The sequence below is a fragment of the Harmonia axyridis genome, chromosome 4, assembly GCF_914767665.1.
Source record: "Harmonia axyridis chromosome 4, icHarAxyr1.1, whole genome shotgun sequence".
NCBI classification, from domain to species: domain Eukaryota; kingdom Metazoa; phylum Arthropoda; class Insecta; order Coleoptera; family Coccinellidae; genus Harmonia; species Harmonia axyridis.
In genome coordinates, this window is record NC_059504.1 from 11723452 (window position 1) to 11740695 (window position 17244).

The window sequence follows — 17244 nt, forward strand, 5'->3', positions numbered from 1 at the left end:
GACCACTTTCGCAACATAGGGTCGAGCATTGTCATGCTGTAAAATCACTTTATTATGTCTCGTTGTATTGCGGCCGTTTGTCTTTGAATGCTTGGCTCAAACGCATTAATTGCGTTCGATAACGATCGCCTGTGATTGTTTCAGACGGTTTTAACAACTCATAATACACTACGCCGAGCTGGTCCCACCAAATACTGAGTATGACCTTGGAACCGTGAATATTCGGTTTGGTCGTCGACGTGGAAGCATGGCCAGGATATACCCATTATATTCTGCGCTTGGGATTATCTTAATGAACCCATTTTTCATCTCCAGTCACAATGCGATGGAGAAATCTCTTTCCTCTTCGCTTTGCAAGCAGCTGTTCACAAGCAAACAAACGCCGTTCAACATATATCGTCTACAACTGTATGACACCCAATTTCCTTGTTTCTGAATGATTCCCATGACGTTCAGGAATTTTGAAATGGCTTGTTACATCACTTCCAATGATCCTGCTATTTCTTTTTGCGTTTGACATGAGTCTTGATCAAGTAATGCCTCAAATTCTGCATCTCGAAAACCTTCTCTTCCACCACCATGCTAGTCTTCAACGTCAAAATCACCATTCTTGAAGCGTTGAAACCACTCTCGGTACGTTCTTTCACTAATAGCGACCTCACCATAGGTATTTGAGAGCATTCGATGACCTTCAGCCGCAGATTTCTTATATTAAAGCAGAAAATTAAAACTCAAGCAAATGACGAGAATTTGGCTCGTAAGCTGACATGTTTGATCGAGAATAACTTTATGATGCACACTCAAATCGATTCATATTTCGATGGCGTTATGTTTACAAATTCCTAATCTTATTGTATGACATATACGAACTATTTATTTCGACTACCACTTTCCGCTACAGACATCTATTGCAAAACAGCGGAAGCAAAGTTGTGCACCTATACTTTCTTTGGACTTAAGTTTTAATATTATCTGAATCATCAAACAAAGAAAGATTATAATTATCTCAAAAAAGTTTTCAATTATTATTCAAATTGTTTGAATTTGGATTTAAATTATTTGGAATAGTTATAGATAGTCTTTCAAAACTGCACCTTCCTACTTATAGTTCTTACATACAAGTGAGGTTGATTTAAAGAATAATATTATCATTGCTAAATATACAGCTGGATATGATATAGCAATGCAAAGGTTGTGTCACTGTTTGAGCCTTGATTGCTAAAAAGTTATTTCTTGTGTCACAGACTGTTAATAAATTACAAAATTAATGCTTCGGTAAATCATTTCGATTTAGCTCGATATTCATGAATATTTCGCTTTGCTCTTGAAGGAAAATAGATGTGGGTTTTGAGTTTGTGAAATAGATACAGTTCTGTTTTAATTAAGATGGGTTTGAGTGATATTCGAAATTGATTCATTAGCTAATCATTTGTAACATGAAATACCAACCAAAAAAAAAGGTTAGGATGATCCGTGATACTCAAAAACATCAAAAATATAGTTCCCGATAATATTTCTTATACAAGCTTAACAAACCTTGAAGTCCTGGTAAATAATACTTTCTCAAACAAATCAGGAGATCTTATTTTTCAATACCTATATGGAAAAAAGGATTGTGCGGGAATATCTTAGTCTCACATAAATTTTATGGTTATAATTAATTATTATATGTTGGGACACCCTGTTTATTACCTTTTCGTAGATAGATCTATAACCACATTCTACTTTCAAAAGTTGATGAGCTTTAGGAGAGGAAATTGTATTTATATACAGGATGTGTCCAAATTAGAAGTGAGCTTTGGAGAACGTGTTAATATGACTTAGTTACTTAATTTGTCTTCAATTTTTTCTACGTTGGTCAAATTTCATTAAAATTGTGTATTATTTTCGTGGCCAGCGAGAAGTCCGGATCTAACACCGTTAGAATAGACGAAGCAGCGAGAAGCTTGAGGGTAAATTTCAGACGGAAAGTAACAACTGAAGAAATAAGAAAAAGGGCACGTGCTGGTATAAGGAATGGTGGAGGTCATTCGAAACATAATTTATGAATACATTTTCTCCCGGAATTTTGAGTTTAATTGTAATAAAAAAATATTGAATTCATTACTTTCCTTTCTTTGCTTCTTTCCCCTATCGAATCAAAACCTGCTGAAAGAAAACTAGTGCCTGCATTCTAACGAAAACTTTTATAGGGAAGAAAGAAGGAATTTTAAAATAATTTTGTCTTACACAAAATTGTGGAATTCGAAAGTTGCAGCCAAGTTTTTATTATAAGTTTACTATTCTTTTCTTCATATACCTATCAACATTCAAATCATACTTATTCTTATTCAACATCTAATGCAGCATAGTTTTTCTTTTTTCATGGGTACATATAATATCCTTTTCTGATGAAAATAAACTGAAATTCAAATCAAAGTCAACATAAAAAAAATCGAAGAAAAATGAAGTAACGTTAGAAATATTCGAAAAAACACAAGAACTCAAATATACTAGTATCGTTAACTGTTGATTTTCGGTTATAAATAAATATGGCTCAATAGACAGCAAATAAGTGATACTAAGGCTGGTTTTAGAGTCACGCTGACCGTCGGCGCTGACAGGCCAATATGTATGATTACTTATGAAGCGTTTTAGAATAACGCTGACGGCTCAGCGCTGACCACCGTCAGCGCTGAGGAATCGAGCGCGTACGCGCCACGCGTCAGCGCCGCTGACCAGGCCACGCTGACGCGCTACAGAACCAGGGAGCGTTATTGTGTTACGTAAAACGTACGCGCTGACGGGGACAGTCAACGCAACAATGAATCGCGATATTGATACTGGTTTTTTGATTGAAGTTGTGGTTGGGCATGACTGTACCTCACGACGTTCAGCGTGACTCTTAAACGAGTTTCTAGTTGTTACGCGCGTAGGCTTCAGCGCTGACGGTCAGCGTGACTCTAAAACCAGCCTAACACCTCCTTCCAAGTTCACATCTAATTTGGAAACACCCTGTATAAAACACATCTCATACAACAGATAATAGTCTTCCAAAGATACCTCAAAAAAACACCCATCAAAAAAAACTTATAATATAAGTTCCACATTATAAGCCTCTGACTGACAGACAGACAGAAGTTTCCACGAGAGCAGCCTTTGGTTCAAGCCTGTTTCCTCTAACCCGACACTCAAAAACTCCCAAAACTTCTGTCTGAATAACTTTTGGCATTGAAAAAACTTCGCTTTATCCCGAATCGTTTTCAGCGAAACATCCAATCTGCCACAACGCCAGATATGAATCCTTTGTATAATGCAGGCTATCCAAACTGCGAGCGTTATTGCGTGAAGCTGAATAAAAAAAAAAGCGCCCTTGATCTCCGCCGCTCTTCGGAAACATTGAAAAGTTAGTGAAATAAAAATGAAGAGAGCACAATTGTGTTATACAGCCCCAACTTTCTACTGAATAATCCAAGTGGGCTTCCGTTCCCTGAAGTTTTCGGATTGAAACAGATTTTATTCGTCCAAATCGAGTTTCTTTCGATGTTTTACCAATTCGGCAGTTATAAGCAGGAAACTTTGATTTCATGTATATGTAAATGGGTTACGAAACATCGAACTGCGCTTTACGATTTTATATTGGACTTGGTAAGTGCACATTCCTGTGTACGTTTTGGAACACGAAACATCTCTATGTTTCGGAGTTTGTTCCTGGATTGAATGAATTATTCACAATACAGGCAAGGTTGAATTTTTACTGTACTCTTGTTACTTTTGAACTTTTTTGCTCTGAGAATGAGAAAAATATTTCTCAACATTTAGGGAAGAATTATTTTGCAGGGCCTATATATCTAATACTTCTCTCAATAAGTCCTTATCCTAACCAGTAGACTTGATCCCTCAACATAGTCATCTTCATGTACGATAATTCTCGACTTCTAACGTTTCAATACTTTTTCTATCGAAATATTTGTATTTACTTTCGAAAATGGCTTCAACCTTGGCAATCACTTTTTAATTAAGACCTAATTTCTCTCCCTGGAGCGTTTTTTTGAGGCCTGTAAAAAGCCATTTATCTTTGGGAGCCAGATCTGGAGATTAGGCTGTGTGGTCAAGCAGTTGAAAGTGCAATTCGATCAATTCGACCATGGAGTTCATTGATTTGTGGATCGAAGCATTGTCTTAGTGAAAGAATTTTTTTTAACATTTGAGGACGTTTTTCTCAATATCTTCACTCAATCGATTCAATAACGTTATGTAATATTCAATGTTGACGGTCTTGCCTTTGTCAAAATGGTCAATAACAATAAACCATGCACGTCTCAAAATACGGATTCCATAGGCTTGCCAGTTGATGTTTGAGAATTTAATCACCGATTTCTTTCCTCTCAGCTAACGCTCTCAGCTCAGCTCTCACTTTTTGAAGTTTTCTGAAACAATTGTTGACTTCGTGCAACCAGAGCCTTCAACCACGTTCAAAGTAAGCATACCACCTTCTAACTGTTGTTGAGTCTGAATATTACTTATCAAGCCCTTGCTTTGCTTGCACAGTATAATTCCCATCAATAAATAGTTTTAATCAAAACAAGAAACTCGTTTTTATATTCATTTTTCAGACAATAACTTAACCTTCAATATCTCGATATAGATGACTAAACTCTATGTTCCACATCTTTTGAACATTACAAACGAGAAAAAAAAGGTATGGCACTGGGCACTGGTGATGCCATCTGAACACCGGAAACTGTCCGGAACTGAAGACATAGGTACAATTTTGAATCGCTTAAATCAAAAATTAATTTAACTCATTCATTCTCAGATTTTTTAGGTATAGATTAACTGAGAGTTTGAAAGAAATAATAAACAACTGTATAAAACTAACAGTGTCTGTGTTTTTAGGACTTCCCCTTCCTGGCGTATCAATAACCGTTTTTTCCCTTTTATCGGCATTTTATGAGTCAGAATCTTTTTTGCATTCTAGTCAATCTCGTGTCAGTGAGTTGGCCATTAGATAATGTATTCCTTGCACGAAGTTCATCTTCTGAGATGACTCAGTTTATGTAAAAACTTCCAGAACAACTAGGGTTTACAATTTAAAATCGATCAACCAATTAGATAAAATAATTTTTCAGAAACTTATCAACCTAAATTTATCTCAATATTCACAAATTAGCACTTATTTTGATCGAACAATTCAACAATTTCTAAACGTTGTGGAAGAGTGTATATTTCCATGATTGAATGGCATAATCTACTGAACACAAATGACATGAGAAATGTCAAAAAATAATAATAATAAACTGTTGGCATTATAACCATTTTAATTTGTCTCATTCCTATTGGAAAACCCTTTATGCTAAATAATATTCAGATGCTCATGCCGAATTTCAAGAGAACGACAGCATCAAAACCCCTCATCTAGTTTAACTGACCCATAACAATATCATATAAACATATACAGAATCATCTGCTCTTCAAGTGCACAATTGGCGCATCAATGGTCGAACGCTCGAAAACTCCTGATCCCCAATGGTTTTCACGTTTTTCTTCAAGTTAAATGTAATCCTGAGATCAAATCCTATCAATTAAAAACATTTCCACTAATGTAAATTAAACGTACTCAAATCACGAACACGTCCAAATTACCTTCTCGCTTCAACTTTGAAGTGTCCTCAGCAGATTCAAGAGATCAGCTCTTCGTAAAGAGATACATTAAGACGGTACACACAAACGAAGTCACCAGAGTAGGTAGAATTGCTTGCTTTGCCAATATTGGTCCTCTATATCCTGCGTTCATTTGAAGTGGAAAGCATAGGGGAAGAAGATACGGGGGTGGCAAGCAAATGATGTAGCTTAAAAGGCTTTTGTAGAGCATTTGATGATATAATTGAATTAAATGAATGTCCCTCTCCCCCTGTGGAAGAGACATATCTCTACGCTCTAGAGGTGAGCAGAACTCCGTGAACAAAATTGATTATGAATCTAAAGGCCCGAATTGGCTTTACCTCCTGACTGCACAATGATATTCCCGGTCTTTTGAATTTAGGGCGTCAAGTCTAGACTGCTTCGATCCTCATGGAGGGTATTGATATTGAAATAGAGCGTTTGGAAGATAAACAAGCGATATTCCTACTGAAATGGAATGTTCTTTGTGCATTTAGCACCACCACTTCCAGCGGGTTATGAATAGATTGCATTTGATTTATTGATCGCTGTTTCTCGCAATCGATGTTGCTTTTGGTTGAATTCCAGCTGCACCTTGAAGACCATACCTACTTCTTGTTTTCAAGAACTATTAGGGAGTAAATGTTTTATGTTTATGTTTTTAGGTTTCCTATTCCCATAGCACTAATACTCTCAGAAGCTAAGCAGTGAAAACACATTTTTTCTCAAATATTCAACTTCATTCGTCAACATACTCTTCTTCAAGAGTGATTCATGCAACTCTAACTCTTCAATGTCTTTCATGTAGGCAATCACTGCTTCATTTATAGCAAAATTTCTGGGGTATTTTTTTAAGGTCAGAGAAAAGTCATTAATTACTGGAGGTCAGATCTGGAGAATCAGCTGCGTAATCAAGCAATTTGACCATGGTTTTCGTCGATTTGTTCGTTACAAGGAGAAATGTTTTGGTGGAAATGAATTTTTTGAATTTGAGGACGTTTTTTATTAATTTCTGCACTTAAATAACGTTATGTTATGTTCACTGTTGATGATTTTTTTCAGGATAGTCAATCAACACTATACAATACAAATCCCAAAATACAGATGCCAAACCTTGCTGGCTGATGTTTGAGATTTTGGACGCTTCAGAGATAGCTTCCTCCAACTGCTCTCCACTCATCTGGCGCTCTCTTGGACTCAGGAGTGTAGTGTCCATATTCCATCCGCTGTCACAAATCAACTCAAAAAATCATGTTAATTCTACTCAAACAGCATTCAGAATGGACGAAGCGTTGTTACTTTTGATCAGAGTTGAGCAAGAGCTACACCCATGTCCAGCAGAGCTTAATCATGGACAAATGTGAATACACTGCCTTCTAACATCTTCAACTTCACTGATATCTTGCGCAATTTCAATGTACGATCGCTAAAAAATATTTCTTTTTACTGAAAAATGCAGAATACAGGCGACCAGAGCGTTCATCATCGTAGGTTGTTCTTCGACCACGTTTCAAGAAAGCATACCACCTTTTAACCGTTGTTGTCGCTCTAACAAAGTCTGAATAACAATTTTCAAGCCATTAATTTGCTAGCACAGCATTTTTTTCGCATAAAAAAAAATATTTTATGAATGCACGGAAATCAACTACAAATGTTGCGTCACTTAGCCCTCTATATCTCGATCTAGACTTAATCCTTTATTCTGGAATTTTGAGACGAATCTTTTGAGGTTTGGTACTATAGCGAGAGAAAATGTGGTATGACATTGGCTGTGCCATCTGTGCGCCAGATTTATTGAGTGGTGTAGTATGAGAAGAAATTGCTGGCAAAGGCCATATAGCCTCAATCCTCATGATATCTCAAATATTCGGCAAAGAGCCAAATTTGGATTCCTCCCAGTGTGGAGTGAGAAAGAACATGATGAAACTAATTGGATATCAGGTTGTAAAAACAGAAAATACAAAAACCATATTACATTAATTCCCTAACAAATCTTGTTAACATATAATCTGAATCATATCAGGTACACTGGTAACAATACACAATGAAGATTATTCCGAATAATGTCGATTATTGTCCTTGACTTATACCTCCCAAAGTTCCGATTATATCTTCGAATTTATAGACTGTCAATGATAATTGAATCGTATGTTATTGCGACATTTTACCATTACAGTGACAAATATAAATTTCATGATTGGGCTATTATAATTAACCAACAGGATATTGCAACGTAATGTGGGTAGGAAACATATTGTTTTGTCTGTATGATTCAGGATTACAATCGTTGTGCGTTGAATAGGTAATTTTGGAGATCAGCACAATTAAATCCTACATAAAAGTGTGCTATTACTCAAAGATTATGGGTCAAAATTGTGAATAGTTGATAAAATCATAAATTCATTGATTTTGATATTACGTATGTATTAGTTGAACAGTATGCTAATGGAATTACATGATTCAATTTATATTCATAAATTATTTTTTTTCCATTATTTCCATCGATAAATCTTACATTGCACTTGAGGTAGAAAATTAAGATATTGAATATGAATATATAGGTATACATGTGAAATATGGTTGCAGGTGAAATTTTATTGATTATTGTATATATCAACGAATTTGTATTTTCTTACCCGAAAAAGTGAAAAAATGGTAATAATTGAATAGATTACTTACAACTCAATATGATAAAGAGCACTGTAGTGAAGTCAGGAACTTTAACTGGCTTGTTGAAATTCGGATTTATATAGTTGTATTTTACTAAATTTCACTTGTGGATTTTTGCTTCATATACCTAATTAATTCAGTTTTCTGAACACAAATTTGTACTCACAATTTCCTTGTCTGTGATTTATCATGAAAACATAGAGTTTCATGATACCTACTTTCATCGCAAATTGTCTCTTATCAAGTTTAGTAACGAATTTTTTTGATTAAACGAAAGAGCATATAAAATCATGTATGCTTGAAATATTTTGGTTGAAAAATTTCGTCCTTTTCGAGCCTTTTTGGATCTGGGCATTACTTCGACATTCCCAGTAAAGGAACGAAAAAAATTGAAACAAATTCTGCTCTTCAAAGTTAATCTCTGGTTTCTAAGGTAGGTATATTAGATCAAAAAAACTTGATCATAAAGCGTTAATGATTAGGGTTTTTTCATTAATTTGACGAAAAATAAGGTAGTGTAAAGGTGTAAACATACTAAACTATGGACCAGATTATCCATGTTGCAATTTCTTGAAATTTTTCAAGTAATTCCCGATATTTTCCGAAAAAGTGGAATGTGATGAATTAAAACCTGTGAGTCGACATAAGTACCTATATATAGCATGAGCTTTATTTAATTTTTTTCTATTGAACTTGGATCATTGTTTACGATATGTTGACAACTATGAGTCAGTTTATAAAACTCACTTGGAAGGAATATTGAAACATATAACACCATAATTGATTATATTTATGTATGGGAAATATTTTTTTTTCAAGAAATGATGAATTTTATTATAGGATCCACGTTTTAGAAATGATAGAAATATTTAATGAGAGAGTACTCTGTTTTAGACGTTCAATTCTGGGAATAAGCTATGAAGAGTTCGATCAATATGATCCAAAGATGTAATTACTGGAAATTTTTAAAAATGGTGGAAGCGCTGACTTAGAGTTCATGCGCCAAATGCGTTTTTGGAGATTACATCACATGAAATGATTAATGAATCACATCTCATTTCTACCTATACATATATACGGTCCTGTTATTTTTAAGGTCGCAATTGGCGTATGTTTGCATGAACAAGCGCTCAAAAGCCTCAAAATTCTCGACTCTGTGTTCATCTTCTCAGAATATTGAATTTTCGGCAGTTTCAAACTGAGTATTTTGTTCCTTGTATGAGATTAACAGAGTTCTATTTGGCAACCACTATAACACTTTCGCAACATTCCTTTCTATTAATAACATGTCTCATAAAGTAATTTCCTGAAAAAAAGTTGTTTTAAATATAGTCCAAAAAAATGTTGGAACCATAGTTAAAATCTAAGTGCCAAAATAAGGAAGGAAGTCCATATTTCTCTCTCTAAAATTATAAATTAATCCGTACATTTTATGAATGTGAGCATTTTTACCTTTATTATGAATCTAACTTTAAATCTATTTCCTCACTTCTACCGGTATTCAATAAAAAGTTTGCAGTTTATGTAGCACTTGTGAATAGGTCTTAACATGTAGAGAGTGAAATTAATCAATTCCAATGTGCATCCACATTAATGTTAACAATAGTTATCTTATTATGTTCATAAATAAAATAGTTCCGAATTTTAGACATAGACTTAGCTACGAGTCAAAGCTATTGAATTTTGTTCGAAGAAGAGGTAGCTGGACTATAGTCGAGACCAAGGACTATAGTTTCGTAGTTTTACCAGTATTGAAAATGCCAAAAAAAACTTTAAAGTTTCGAATAATACATTATTATCAAGTGATATGAAACAAACTTGACTTGGGTGAACTTAGTATGACGTCAATTTGAAAATAACACATTTGTCATTTTATGTTTTTGTTTCCTTATGTCCTTTAGTTTTGTTTTGCTGAAAATTTTGACATTCTGTACAAATAAATATACTGGTTATATTGAGAGTCCATTAGATCAATTTTGGATGTAGAAAGGTCATTTAAAACTTAGGGACATTCAAATTAACTCTAAATTTCAACTTCAAACAGATTTCAATAGTAAGAATATAATGATTCAAAGTAATATTTACAATGAAATACAATAAAAATAATAATGAATTTATTAGTTAGATCAAACTGATCAGTTGAATCAATAATAAAAAGAAACATTTCTCATATGACACTAAAATGTAAGCTTTCAAGTGACGTTATTGACACCACATTGTGCAAAATTTCTTTTTCGGGATTTCTTTAAAATAAATTTTTCTGATATATATTTATTTAATAATTTGAGAGGATTTGAAAAATCTGGAAATATTCTATTTCCAGTGATCATCCCAACACATACATAACCAGTCATTTCAAGGACGACGAACAATTTCACTTCAAAGATAGTCCTATCGATATTGACCATTTTATTAATCTTATTTACAGTAGAGAATTCGCTTAAAATTATCGCTATGGACACCGATAAAATCAACAAGTTCTGAAGTTCAAATAATTGCAGAATTCAATTGATTTCTATTTCAGTTTGAGGCAGCAGCTTTCTGCTTGTTGAATTCTTCCATTCTACGCTCTAATTCTGGTCTGAAATGTCTGATAAGACCTTGAACCGGCCATGCAGCACCATCACCGAGTGCGCAAATGGTGTGACCTTCAATTTGTTTGCTAAGTTCCCAAATCATGTCAATTTCAGCTGGTTTTGCGTTTCCATCAACAAACCTATACATTATTTTATTCATCCAATTGATACCTGAAATCAAGAGTTTCAAGAAACAAAATCAATAAAACTGGGGCAAAAAATAGTTTTGTAAGAAAAATTTTTCTCGAATTGTCATAGATTGCTCTATATTTGAGTTGAAATTTTCCGTCTAAACTGCCTCAACGTAATCCCTCAGCCTCATAAAAAATCATGATTAACAAGAGCAAATCGCTTGACTTATGGTTAAAATAATTTATTGAGATTCGTCTATTGAGATTCGTCCATTTCTAGTTATTGATGTATCAAGATTTAAAAATTTATGGATGAAATGAACATTTGAGGGTATGGCCTATATACCACCTTGGTTACTAGGGTCAGTAAGTTGGTGGTCGGTATATGTCAAATTCCTCAAAAACCCGTGATTATTTCCTCAAACTCGGTCAGTTATCTGTCACCAGAGCAACCGTACTTTTATCCTGGTTAGGTTCCGTAACCACGCCCACTCCGGTTGGCAGTTGTCATTTTAATTATCAAATTATTGCTTATGAATATTTTCCAAGACGTCTAACACTCCAAAACATTATAATTTTAATTATGAAACAAATACCCTTCAAAACCATTAATAACAATTAGTTATTTACAAATTAATAGAGATCAACCATTTATAACCTCCAAAATTCTGTCAATGTAAAATTTAGTTGAGGATTGACAAGTGTCAAGCAGTCCATAAATACGAAGCAGGTTACTTGAAACATTGAAAACCACTAGTAACCGCTCTGAAATTCTCGGTGATATACAGACCATATCCAAAATAGGAGAATAATCTAGTTGCTAGCACTTGTGCGAACAAATTAATAGAGATCAACCATTTATAACCTCCGAAATTCTGTCAATGTAGAATTTAGTTGACCATTGACAAGTGTCAAGCAGTCCATAAATACGAAGCAGGTTACTTGAAACATTGAAAACTACTAGTAACCGCTCTGAAATTCTCGGTGATATACAGACCATACCCAAAATAGGAGAATAATCTAGTTGCTAGCACTTGTGCGAAAAACTAGGACTAGGGAAGAAAAATTTTAAAGAAAATTGAATTCACCTTCTCTGCATGGAGTACATTGACCACAAGATTCGTGTTTATAGAACATGATGAGTCTAGCAATTGCCTTAACAATATCTGTCTGTTTGTTCATTACAATCACAGCCGCAGTTCCTAAACTTGTCTGAGCAGCTACCAATCCATCGAAATCCATCAAAACATCATCACAAACGCTGAAAAAAGAAATCAAATTTGAGCATCATAAGTTTGAAATCAGGAAAACCTTCAAACAGAACATTTCGAACACCTACTTTTTAGGAATGAGTGGAGTTGATGAACCTCCAGGTATGATTGCTAAAAGGTTGTCCCAACCTCCAACAACACCACCTGCATGCTTTTCAATCAGTTCCTTGAGTGGAATACTCATTTCTTCCTCCACTGTGCAAGGTGTGTTAACATGTCCGGAAATGTTGAACAGTTTGGTACCAGAGTTACGAGTTCTTCCAAATGAAGCGAACCAAACACCTCCCCTTCGGCAAATCGTCTGCAAAATGGTCATTCATAATGATATTTTATGTTATGAACATGCTTGAAATAAGAAAACCTATATTTATAAAAAATAACTTACTGGAGAAACGGCAACAGTTTCTACATTGGTGACAGTTGTTGGGCAACCAAATACACCAACATCTGCTGGGAATGGAGGCTTCAACCTAGGTTTACCCTGTTTTCCTTCAATGGATTCAATGAGTGCTGTTTCTTCCCCACAAATGTAAGCACCAGCACCCCTGTGCATAAATACATCGAAATCATATCCAGAGCCACAAGCATCCTTACCCAATAAGCCTGCTTGATAAGCCTGTATAAAAAAGTCTCTATTAATATTGTATGAATGAAATTGAAATTACTTTGAACAAAAAATATCCAGTCAATTTTGAATTATAGATAATCCAAACGCAACTCTTGACTCTGGTTGGCCTCTCAAGTTCGGGTGTGCGACAGTTCTATGTCTAATGTAATTAATTCTGCTAAATTTCACATGTGATTGAATTAACCTCATGAGTCTTTATTTCATTTAATAAATAACTCATCTTACAGACTCATGATGTGTGAAGCAATTCATTCTCATTATAAAATGAATTGGTTGACTTATTGGTGAAATTCAATCACTTGTAGTACTACTACTGATTACCTTCAACACTGAGTAATTCCCCTATTTATATGAATACTTATGTACTTATTCTTCTAACCAAGACTTTCACAAACCAATTTATTTGTTTTTTTTCTTACCTCAGCAATAGCAACTTGCATATTAGAAGCTTCATTATAAAATTCTCCTCTGATATAAATATATGCAGCCTTAGCTCCCATAGCTCTTCCAGCAATAAGACACCCCTCCACCAACTTATGAGGATCATGTCTCATAATTTCTCTATCTTTACATGTACCAGGCTCACCTTCATCAGCATTAACGACAAGGTATTTTGGTCTTCCATCTCCTGGTTTGTTCATAAAGGACCATTTCATACCAGAAGGAAATCCAGCTCCACCTCTGCCCCTGAGGCCAGAAGTTTTGATTTCATCTATAAAATTGAATATTGTCAATCATCTTCTCTCCTCATGAACAAAATGTGGTATACCCAAAGTATTCAAACTTACTTATAATCCAGTCCGATCCTTTCAGAAGAATTTCTTTAGTTTTGTACCAGTCACCTCGTTTGAGAGCCCCTTTTAGCCTCCAATCATGTTTACCGTACAAATTGGTGAAAATTCGATCTTCATCTGCTAATGGTCCAAACTTTGTTTTTGTTTGTGGTGGAGGTGTTCCTGGTGGCGGAGTTGAATAAAAGCAAATTTGTCCATTGCTTGCAATTGCAGCACAAATACCTGAAGGTAATGAAATATTATGTAATTAGGTGATCGAATAACTCAGAAACATATGATATTAAAAAGGAGAAATGATTTTCCTTTTTAGATCTAGCTATTAGAACTAAACACAGTCACCCTTACTCGTATAATTTGTTTTAGTTAAATTGCTGAACTTAATTAATGAGCCAGCCATATTCGCAATTGTTGATATAAATCACTAATAAAACCACAATAAAACAGTTGGAAAATGACAGATTGACAGAAGTGACAGCAGATATTCAAGGTCATGCAGTTTGTAAACGTCAAATTTAAGAACTACCTAAAAATTATTTTCGCCTTTCACTTTGTGCTCATTAAATGTGCCAAAAATATATATGCCACAATTGCTATCGATGAAAAATTATGTGTCCAATAATCTGATTAGTATATTTCAATAAACCACTAGAAAAGCAGACAAAATAGGGAATATTTTAGGTCTATGATCAATATTAATTCACATTTCGCAAAAATGTAGGTGCTTTGCACAAAAAGTATGTGTTCTATGCGAAAACAAGATTCTTTCAAAAAAATTATTGCATGACATTGATGTGCATGATGATTGTGTTATGTCTCTTGTGAATGTTAATTTTTTGAGATAACATACTCTACTCCCTCTTGTTTGATACATTTTCGTTTCAATTAATTTAACTTGGTGCAAATAAAAAATCAGAAATGGCTGAATCTCTATTATCTGAAAACTGCGGAAAATTGAGGGAATTGATGGACGAAGCTTTGAAATTGTACTATAAAGTAGAAGACTCTACAGAAGCAACAAGCAGTGATACTGTTCAAGTAAGTTTTGGAACATTTTGAATTTAATTCAAATTCATTAATATCAACTTGTCTACTAGGGGTATATAACAAGAGGTATCGAAATCTGTGAGGAAGCAACCAGATTGGTATCTTACGCAGGCATATTTAGTAGGAATGAAGGACTCTCAGACATGGCAACAGCAGATATCCAGTATTTCTTGCTACCTGTACTATTAGGAAGATTCACAACACAATTAGTTTCAAGGGAGCGAAGAGATCTGATAAGAATATCAGAAATATATTATCGTGATTTTTTACAAAGGACTAATGATTATGGTTTGAGTAATTATACATTCAAAGATGAATCTTCAGATAAAAAGGAAAAGAAAGAAAGACAAAAATCCATAGGTGATGATTTTAAATTTAGAGATATGAAGCTCAAACAATTTGGTGACAAAAAAAAGTATCAAACTCTTGTAACAGATTTAAAAAAAAGGTTGGATGAAGCTGATGATTCCACTAGAAGAGAATATTATATTTCTCTATTGAATTATTTCATTTGTATAGCTATTGAAGAATTGAATTTCTTAGATACAGAAAAAGATTTATTGGAAAGAATGCAAAAACTTGGACCTGGTTCATCAAAAGGTCGGGACAAATGTCCTCCTCAAAAGAAAACAATGCAAGCAGTCATAATTACTAAAGACCAAGTTCAAAAAGCCATTTTTGGTGCTGGGTACCCTTCACTTCCCACTTATAGTGTTCAAGAGTTTTATGATCAAAGAGTGCATGATGGTATCTTCCCAGATCCGACAAAACCAAAAACAGGACCAATGAGTTTACAAGAAGCCTCTTTGGCTGGACTTTCTCTTGATGATGAAAAGGAAAAGGAAATCGAGGATGAAGAGACCAAAATTGAAAAAGATGATGAAGAATTGTTGAGAAGGAAAAGGGATGATGATGAATACAAAGATGATCATAGAAGAGGGTGGGGCAACAGAGCAAACAGAAGTTAATCAATTTTTAATAAAAATCATGATATATGATTCATGTATGACTGATTAATCATAAGGAATATAAGAATAATTCAATCTACTTTTGTCTTATTGGAACACATGTTCTCTAATTGATCTGAAAAACAAAAAAATCTGAAAATAATATTCAAAGAATCATTCATTATAAATTCAACACAATAGCTATTTATATAACTAGTTTGTAATGCCTTTTTTCCACGAATGAAATATTGGTCAAATAGGCCATGAACAAATTATACAATTCCATATATGAGAAAATCTTTTACACACGACACGAGTTACACCAAATATTTTATAAAATCTTCTTTGTGTTTGTAAGACTAAAATGATTTTGCTGTGGAAAAAAATGTAAATTGATCATGGATAAGGGACCATTTGAACTACTTTTTAAACTCTATGAATGATGAGTGACATACAGTCCATTCAGGAATTATTGACATCGAAGTAGGCCATGAACGTCTAGTCGGGGCTTTATTTCTGGTTACAAAAATATCACTAAAAATTGCTATGGTTCATCATAGAAATGACCAGTTTAAATTATTTTCATCATTTTTGTATCCGAAAGATCCTGAATTTTCGAAATTACGATTATGACGAAGGGACGCATACAGTCATGATTTCATAAATTGAAATTCAGATTATATAACGTAAAAATATAGTGAAATGCTATCTCATTTCAAGGAAACCCAATGAAGAGATATCTATTCATTTAAGAATCGCCCATGAAAGATCCCATTGAAGATCATTAAAATATGCATATTCCTTTTCACCAAAGGCTCTTCAAAAATTGTTGCATTACTGATGTACACTGGATACCAACCTGCTTTCAAAATTCTTATCAAATAACTCTTATGGATCATTTTAACTGTGGTGTCTAAACTGGTGAAGAAAACAGAAAAAACTGGTTGATAAATTTAAATATCTAGTGTAGCTTAGTGAATGGAAGAGCCATATCATAATAAGACAGAAATAAAATTCAAAGAATCCATTCAGTTTATGAAAAATTTTGACATCACAGTTGTACTGTAACTTTTAAAATTGGAACCAATTTATCAGCCGATGTGTAAATTACTTTCTAAAGTCACTATTTATTGAAACTGTTCATGACATGAATGATTGATTAAACTTGTATGAAAAATATAGGTACTATTTGTACTCGAGTTTTCTGTTTTTTATTGAAATGCTTTTATACTAGTTTCCATTAAATTACATAAATTATTTTGCCCATAACAGCTTTAACTCACTCACTAAAAGCATTTTTGCATGAAATTATTTTTAATTTGTGAATTTTAAAATTTTATTGCATTCTATCATTATCGTTAAGTGGGTAAGAGGTGAAGAAATTCTTGAAGTTACTCTTCTGAATATATTTTTCGATTAAATAATCAGTAAAAATTCTATAAAGCAATTGGAATTTATTAGATTTTTGGATTACTTATTGAAGAACAAAAAACAGGTATAACAATACTTAATTTCAATATGGAATATAAATAAACTATAG

The 17244-nt window shown here is 33.9% G+C and overlaps 2 protein-coding genes across 2 annotated transcripts; one reads left to right on the top strand and one right to left on the bottom strand.

Moving 5' to 3' along the window:
• Nucleotides 1–10710: 10710 nt before the first annotated feature.
• On the bottom strand, nt 10711–14218 carry LOC123677935 (NADH dehydrogenase [ubiquinone] flavoprotein 1, mitochondrial). Its single transcript, XM_045614672.1, has 7 exons — nt 14059–14218; nt 13708–13935; nt 13339–13631; nt 12677–12907; nt 12360–12592; nt 12109–12281; nt 10711–11060 (listed from the first exon to the last, which is right to left on the bottom strand). The coding sequence occupies exons 1-7, from the start codon at nt 14108–14110 to the stop codon at nt 10834–10836; spliced, it is 1437 nt and encodes a 478-aa protein (XP_045470628.1). The 5' UTR covers nt 14111–14218; the 3' UTR covers nt 10711–10833.
• A 225-nt stretch (nt 14219–14443) lies between these two features.
• Nucleotides 14444–15802, top strand: LOC123677936 (immunoglobulin-binding protein 1-like). The gene is made up of 2 exons (XM_045614673.1): nt 14444–14748; nt 14808–15802. Exons 1-2 carry the CDS (start codon nt 14629–14631, stop codon nt 15723–15725), a joined length of 1038 nt encoding a protein of 345 aa, XP_045470629.1. The 5' UTR covers nt 14444–14628; the 3' UTR covers nt 15726–15802.
• The last annotated feature ends 1442 nt before the right edge of the window (nt 15803–17244 follow it).